The sequence below is a fragment of the Morone saxatilis genome, unplaced genomic scaffold (assembly GCF_004916995.1).
Source record: "Morone saxatilis isolate NCDOM2014 unplaced genomic scaffold, NCSU_SB_2.0 Contig11, whole genome shotgun sequence".
NCBI lineage: Eukaryota > Metazoa > Chordata > Actinopteri > Moronidae > Morone > Morone saxatilis.
The window spans coordinates 8,405,533-8,413,856 of record NW_023339663.1 but is presented as its reverse complement, the minus strand read 5'-3'; the positions used below and the strand labels follow the sequence as shown (position 1 = coordinate 8,413,856).

Below are 8,324 nucleotides of genomic sequence, written 5' to 3'. Positions count from 1 at the left end.
ATATTTTCACAAAATTTGAGCTCATTGAAAATCTGATTTCTAAGGGGCGGGGCCTACAAGCATGATGTGTGACATCACAAATCGTTTGGAAGTCAAACTTGGTCCAGTGTACAACTTATACCAGTGTGATGTAGAAACATGTAGCCTCCAGTGCACAAACACTGAGAATGGACTTTACAGTGAAGTAGAAGACGTCTTGTGTCGAGCAGGAAAACTTTAATAAACCTATATCACAAACTCTGGATTTTTTTGATTACTGTATATTATTCTCTAAGTAGGAACTAGTTTGTGTGGTGCAACTCATCTCACTCATGATAGTTAAATCTCCAAACAAGTAAACACTTTCATTGTAATTAGGTAATGTGTGAACAGCTGCTGCACCCGGCTCCTGGAGCTTTCAAATCGTATCACATGATTTGCCGCAGCAGATCATGACGATGTCAACTGCAGCTTTCAGGGTCATGAATGGACTTTCAATCTCACATTTTAAGACAACATGAACGAGAAGAAAAACAGTTGAGGTGATTCAGAAACCGTGTCAACATCACAAAGCAGACTCAAATTGTGCAGATGGAAATGTGGAGTCTGTTAAGAACAATAAATGTATTGTTCAACAAAATGTTCTGCCACCAGAACCTCTTTGTCACAAGTGTTTAAAAGGTCCAGTGTGTAGGATTTAGTGGCATACAGCTGTGCAGATCGCAACCCTTGCTTCACACTCCCCTTCCAAGCACGAAGGAGAAACTACTGTGGCCGCAAAATACGTGAACGCCCCTGATGCTGGTTTTTGGTTTGTCCCTTCTGGGCTACTAAGAAAACACGGCGGACTCCAAGGAAGGCGACCTGTGGCATGTGTAAATATAAAAGGCTCATTCTAAGGTAACACAAATGATTCCCTAATTCAGGTGACTATACACTAACACAAGTCACATTTCTGCCAATAGATCCTCATAAATGTTACAAACTGGACCTTTAAGATCTTAATTTGAGGGTCTACAATTTACCCCCTTATTTTTCTCACTTTTCTTTCTGGCAAGGCTCTGGTCATCCGTGCACCATTAGCTGTGGTATAAGACAGCTCACTACAACAAAGCATGTCCACAACCACAGCACTTGGTCATCAGAACTTCCTCTGACGTGGGGGTTGAGTAGCTAATAACTGAATTTTAATTTTCAGGTGATCTGTTGAATTGAGCGGATATGAAGCAGGAGCGTCTGGGGGGGTTTTATTAACAGAAGAGAAGCTGCATGGAGAGGCGGCACAGAGACAATGAGAGAGCCTGACCTCTCTGAAGGATCGTAATCTGCTCAGAGTCTTCTCTCGCTCCTGGTCCACCCACTCTTTCGTCCTCTGCTCCTCCTCTTTCCTCTTCTCTCGTTTCTGCAGACAACAGAGGGAGACAGTGAGAGGCATTAGAGAGAGAGAGAGAGAATTTGATTCCGTTTCTTTAGTGGCTTCTGCCGGTGCGGGAGTGTCTCTGTGGGTTGTCTCGTTGCCGTGATGACGTACCAAGTGGATCTGATGATGCTGGTTGAAGAGTACAGCACTCTGCTTGGCTGGCTGCTGCTTCTGCTCATTGGCCTCCATGCACTGATCCTAAAAATACACATCAACATTAATACTTGTATACCCAAATATACATAAAAGACAACTGCAGATTGACATGTACACACATGAGTCATGGCCAAATGTGTCCTTCAAAGTTCAGAAAATGCCAGTGAAACTGATAATGAGGGGCAAATAATAACTTTTTTTAATTTCACAATGTTCCTCTTTTTTACTGCATTGTTAAATACTTGTGCATGTAATTCCCTGTAGATTACCGTAGGTGATTCAAGGGAGCCTCAAACCAAGGGATTATTCTCACTTTGTTCTGACCAATAAAATGCTTTTTAATCAGACAAATGAGCATGGTGCCAGCAATAGGATAAAATAATGCCAACTGCACCAACTGTGCTCAAATTACTAAAGCTAAAAATAAAACTAAATAGTAAAAACTATTTTAAAAAACTCTGCACTTGGGGATGAGAAGGGGATAGAGTGAGGAAAATGGCACCATCTTGTTTCATTAACATTTCTAACTATTTAAATCTGCTATTCACAGATCAATACGTTTGCCCTCGAAAAGGACCAAAATGCCACTAAAGATTAAAGATCTTTTTTTGAGGATAGACAAGAAACGACGGCGGGGGGGAGAGACGGGGGGCCGGGGGGGGGGGGGGGGGGGCGGGGGCGCCGTGCAGCAAAAGGCGCCACAGGTTGGAATCAAACACTGGCTGCTTGCGGTAAGGATTCAACCCCCGACACGCCACACAGAGACACTCTACCAGGTAAGCTACCGTGCGCCAATAATGATGAGTTTGGATGGGGCAGAGAATATATATATATAAATAAATGAATGTCGATGGTACTCGCCCACACCTTTTTGTTGCGGAGATAAGCTCGCCGGGCACAGATGTTGCCTCTTTTGGTCTCCAAGGTCTGTAGGCGTCTTTTGAGCTGACTGACAGCTGGAGAGTCTGCTTGTTGAATACCTGTGTGGAACATGCTCTGCAGCTCCTCTGGATCCTCACACACATCATAGTACACCACCTCCTCCTTCAGCTCTAAAACACAAATGCAGTCCAATCACTCAAACGCCCCATTACCTGATTAAAAGGTGCTCTTTCAACTCGTACAGGTGTAGTTCTTAAATTATCCGTTGAGCTTTATTTTCAACAGAGAATGAATGTTACAACTCTGTTGTGACTGCACTGTCTCAAAGATGTAAACCTGTTCTAAATATGTAAACTATGTAAACCTTTTTACACTTGTGTGCCAGACAAACAAGCCAAGGAGGTGCAGCATCACAACATTATTAGTTCACACAGAGAAGAGCAGACTGTGTCCCGGTCTCACCCTGATGTCAACCATTATGTACGTGCACTTCAGAAATTGTTAAATTATTTCCTATTTTGGTGGTTAACTTACTTCAGAAATGACAGTATTGTTGAAGCAGTGTGGTCGGTATTAAGGGAGAAATATAATCTATATGCATACAAGAAACCAGATGATTTGCATTTTATCCTGGGTCAGTGAAAAAGTGTCTCTACAACAACCTGAACTAGATTTCTAAAGAAAAATTTGTTTTTTTATAATTTTCTACAAGGACCTTAGGAGAGTCCTTGGCACTTATAAGTATTTTATTTACATTATAAACTAAACTCTTTTGAAAGGGCTCCATAAACTCAGCAGCATCCTTTGATTTGCAGAAACTGGTGGAGGACACCTTCCTGCTGAAACTAGCCACGGTAAGGATACACAAAGTCACAACAGACACACAGACCGGCAGACACACACACAGCATGTACAGACACACCACTTGGAAGCAAACATCCATCGTCTCAGGAGGAGCAATTAAGGAAATATTTACTTGAACAAAATATTTCCCCAAAGACAACCCTGTGCGCAAGACACTGAGTGACCAGAAAAACAGAAACCCCTGTACATCATAATGTAATCCAATACAGCAGTTCTGTAAGAAATATGTGAAACACGTGTAATTTTTAAAGATCCCTGATATGTGTTAAGACATAATACAAATAGTACTAACACAGTCAGCAGTTGGAGATGAGGCAGTGACTGTAACACACTGATCGTGGAGGCAATTAGGGGACTTTAAAACCCTTAGTGCCTGATTACCGAATCTTGAGACTTACACTTACAGGATATCATTATCTCTGGTGTCCTTTTAAGTCTAGAACTTACCTGAGAATCATCACAATTTTAAGTTTTCTTTAGTATCAAAGTAATCCAGTGATAGTTGTCTGTACATCCATCGGTACATTGCAAAGAGGAACTTCTAATATCTGATTCAGCCTAATTTTAAGGGTGCCAATTTGTCTAAATGTGAACAAATATAGGCTAAAAAACAGGACTCAAGTTGTGGCTTAAGTGACCTGACCATTCAGGCAAGCTAGCATTTATTGCTGGGCTTTGATACTGGAAAGAAAAAGATTACTTTGTTCAAGGGTTTCTATTTTTGTAGCCACTCACTGTATTACTGCACCAATTTAAATACAGTGTTCATGCTGTATGATAATTTGTGTGAGGACCTTTAGATTCCAATTACTGTTCCACAGTGTGAGGCAACCTCAAACTTTTTGACTCTGGTTCGCTATTTTGTCCATGAAGCTTCTGGTACTACTTTTCTTAAAAAGGAAGTATTAAATACAGAGTGCTTCATACAGCTTTAAATCAATGTCACTTGAGTGTTTTATGGTGGACTGCACAAGGACAGCGCTGTCTTTCACAATAATTCAATGTTGCTCGAAATGTGGTACGTTCAAAACATCTTTTCTCTCTAAAAATCAAAAGTAGCCTCCACATCTACTGTTCTTCACAGTGCTACTTGTCATTTGTGGTCTACCTTTAATCTGCCGTCGCACAGTCTCTAACTGAGCCACCAGCAGCTGCTCCTCATTCTTCAGGATTTCAAACTTTGTGTCATACAGTTCTAGTTGGATTTCGTAGAACTGCAGCTCAAGCTGGTCCACTGTGTCCTGCTGCTGGCCGTCCTCAGAAGCAGACCTCAGATCAGTTCTGTGGCTCTTGACTTGACCAGACAAGCTGCCCAACTACAAAACAACAACAAAACAATGTCAAGTAAAAGATCATACCTGTGGCTTTGTATATTACAGCCTAATAAGTACACACTGTGCATTCTTACTGCTGACCATCTACCTAAAGCATACCACACATTTTTACTGATTCATTACATCTTTCATTACAGTATGCAAATGACCTTAACTTGCTGAGACTTAAAGCTTTGTAGACTAATCTCTCACAGAGAGAGGCAGCTGCAAGCATGGAGTATGTTTTCAATACAGGACAGCAGTGTTACGCATTATAGATGATATTCACCGGCATATTCAAAAAGGAGCCACCGAGTTATTTTGCCACTGGAGCAAGATTTTGTGTAGGTGTAGCTTACTGATCTCATTATAAACACTTGCACACAGCTGTCTCTGTAAAGGCTCACGTTGATTCCACAGTGGAAGACACTGCCAGCATCCTGATACCTGATTTTTTAAAGAGCTTAATCGGATGAATAATGCAGCCACATGAGGGTGAAGGTGCTGAAGGAGTTGTCTTCCAAAAAGCTCCAAAGCACAGCACGACACCCTACGGCAGCAAGTTAGTCGCTGCGGTTTCCCCAAAACACTGTGATCCTGACATTAGAAATACAGCACCGCCCAGATATGCATATAGCTGGCACGTTTTGAGAATGTATATACACACAGACGCACTCACTTATTCATGCATGCAGGTTTTAGGGGTGTATCGAGGGGATTCTGTGTGTTTTTAGAGAGGCTTTATAAATAGATCAAAGGACTACAGCAGCCAGAGATTCACATCAGACTGGAATACCAAGTGAGAGATAAAACAGAGCAAGTAGGCACTGTGTCACATCTCTACAGACTTACAACCACTACAAAAACCGTGTTGGTCTTGACACTGGAGATGAAGATCTGAATGACAACTAAAGCCTTACAACCGTGTCGGAGTCTTATATTATGGAATGTGCCGACTAATTAGAGAAACACAACAACACACACCCTTTCTTTGATGCCGTTTTTCTTGCGGTTGAGGCACATCTCTGTGGTTCTCATATGCTGCAGGGTTTCTTTGGCCAACAGGAAGCGTAGTTTCTCCAGTCTGGGAGCTGCAGACGCCCAGGCAGCAGCTCCAAAACGACGCTTGTCTTCTTCCATCTGCTTTAACATACCTGAACATGCACACAAGTGTCACGTTATGTCTGCGTTTACACAAAGCACATATATATTAACATGGCCACAAAACACAATATAAGAATTGGAGGAAAAATAGGCAGACACACACTTTGGGACAATGTTAACACTCCCCCTTGTGAGTTTTGGGAAGGTGGTCCCGTACTGTAACTCTCTTGTATCTTGCTGTAAACGTTTGACTACATTTCCTCAGTCTCCAGCATCTTTTATAAATGTTAACATGATTTTCCCATTCTAAGTGACAATGAAAATCGTTACTGACTAGTCTTAAATATATGTTACGTTATAATGTATGGAATAAAGCGGTTAATGATATCCTGTTCTGAAATCTACAGCATAAACCAGTGTTATCTATTTCATTATTTAATGACAATACCATCTAAAACAACATGCAACTGGCTAAGATACCAATGTATATTAAATTGTAATGCGCATAATGGAACTTTACAAAGACATACACAGACTTTTGATATCGACATCATATATTGCCTGATGATATACAGCATGATGTTTATCCTACAGCACAATTATCTAGTAATTATTTAAAGTGTTTGTTAACACTTCTATTTCCTTTTAGATTAACATGACAATATATATTTTTTTGTGGAATTATGATGATTTGAATATTAGATTAATAATAATAATTAATAATAAAAGTTGCAATGCCGTTTCCGACTCTACTACGCTTCATATCATATACTTCATATTAATTCATCCATACACAAATAAGAGAAATAAACACAGCAACTTATACCAGCCAGAGCCTTTGAAGTCTGTGCAAAGTAGGTGACAGTGATGTCCTGAATTGAGGCGACTGCGTCTTCTGCTTTCGTCCTCCACTCCTCCGCCTCCTTCTCCAGAGCTGTAATTCTCTTAGGACCCAAGTCCTCAAACTCCAAAGACTTCTGCAGAGAACCATGGTGAGCAAAACAGTGGACAGCTTTAATGCAGACTTCTTACCGATACTTAACCCACATACATACAAATGAGAACTTAAGTCAAAGATAGTTCGGTGAGAAAATAAACCACTAATTAATCACTCCACCACCATGTATAGGTGTGTGTCTAGACCACGATGGAGAGATGAAACAGGCTCAGCAGTTACAAATGAAACCACTAAGACTGAAAAGGAACCTGTAGTGCTCACTCAATGATATATAGTGTATACACGTGTTAGATTCTCACTAACAAGGAAGGCTACATATAAGTGGTTACACAGTCATACTAATGGTGGGAGGGAAACAACTGCGAGCATATAAATACAAAATGGCACTGCTAAATGTGTATTTGTATTAAATGTGGCCAAATCTGTATGCAGACCTTTGAATGAGATTCAGGATGTCGTTTACAATTTTTCTCGTATCTAAATATTCTATACAACCATTTAGCACATCCTAAAAAAGCCCAAAGCTGCTAAATGTAAGTCTGTATTTACCAGGATCTCCATCTTATAGAGGCAGGCCAGCTCTCGCATGTCCCTGAAAGGCTGGAGCAGATACTGGAAGAAGGTGGTTGCCACAGTGACCAGGTCCTGGTAGGCCTCATCCTCCTCCTCGTAGATGCTGAGCAGCGCAACCATTCGGTCAGCGCTGCCGTGACTCTGCAGCAGCTGCAAACGTGGAAGACATAAACACATTTAGTCTTTGCCTTGGAGAAAAAGGCATGTCACAAAACATACACAAACCTGTACAATGTTATTCCCTGTCCTCTTGAGGGGGACAATATGAGGTTTAATAGTAAGTTATACTGCTAATTAAAGAGGTCCAGTGTGTAACATTTACAATCTATTACCAGAAATGTAATATAATATTCATAGGTATGTTTTCTTTAGAGTATAATCACCTGAATATAGGCATCTTTGTGTTTTTGTAAGCTTAGAATGACACGTTTTCATCTACAGATACCGTAGGTTGGCGTCCATAGAGTCTGCCGTGTTTCTACAGTAGCCCAGCATGGACAAACCAAACACTTTGCCACTGTAGTTTCTATTACATTCTCACGGTCGTCAAATACAGACACTAGCCGCCAATCCACAACAGCTTCAGCCGTTAGAATGACCCACTAAGAGATCCTAGTCACGAGCTGGTCCTCCTTAAATCTTCGGCTCTGCAAAGTCTCAACAAAACATCATATATGTGGCATTTACCGCATCACTATTTATATATAGTATTGGATCACATTAGAGATTACTGATCCTCCGCACTTATTCCAGTGTCTCTTATCTCTGGGCTTTAAATGTGGAGTTGCTGGCTGCGGTTATACTGCGAGGCATCTCCCTCACCGTGTTATTTACATGTTGGAAAACGGAGAGTCAAGTCACTTGAATTCAAATGCAGGCAAAAAACTCACTGGCTGAAAAGTCAAATCAGTGCTGGTGGTGTTGCAACACTCAGAGCTTTGACTGTAACTCACAAACAGAAAGGTTTTGCTGTGTCATAGCAGGCCTGCCCTCAGACTTGTACAACCACTGCGTTGTTCTAGTCAGGCAGGATATTTTATCTACTTTTCAGTATATTATATTATATATTATAAGA

At 41.0% G+C, this 8,324-nt stretch overlaps 1 protein-coding gene across 1 annotated transcript in view; it reads right to left on the bottom strand.

The window, feature by feature from the left end:
• The window catches only part of LOC118343463 (WASP homolog-associated protein with actin, membranes and microtubules), a 13,479-nt gene that overhangs the window by 3,721 nt on the left and 1,434 nt on the right, over positions 1 to 8,324 (bottom strand). The window contains exons 2-8 of the mRNA XM_035682285.1: positions 7,226 to 7,399; positions 6,545 to 6,695; positions 5,599 to 5,768; positions 4,410 to 4,617; positions 2,423 to 2,607; positions 1,511 to 1,597; positions 1,286 to 1,381 (exon numbers count right to left, since the gene is read on the bottom strand). Coding sequence (XP_035538178.1) covers positions 1,286 to 1,381; positions 1,511 to 1,597; positions 2,423 to 2,607; positions 4,410 to 4,617; positions 5,599 to 5,768; positions 6,545 to 6,695; positions 7,226 to 7,399 — 1,071 coding nt within the window. The remainder of the gene's footprint in view (positions 1 to 1,285; positions 1,382 to 1,510; positions 1,598 to 2,422; positions 2,608 to 4,409; positions 4,618 to 5,598; positions 5,769 to 6,544; positions 6,696 to 7,225; positions 7,400 to 8,324) is intronic.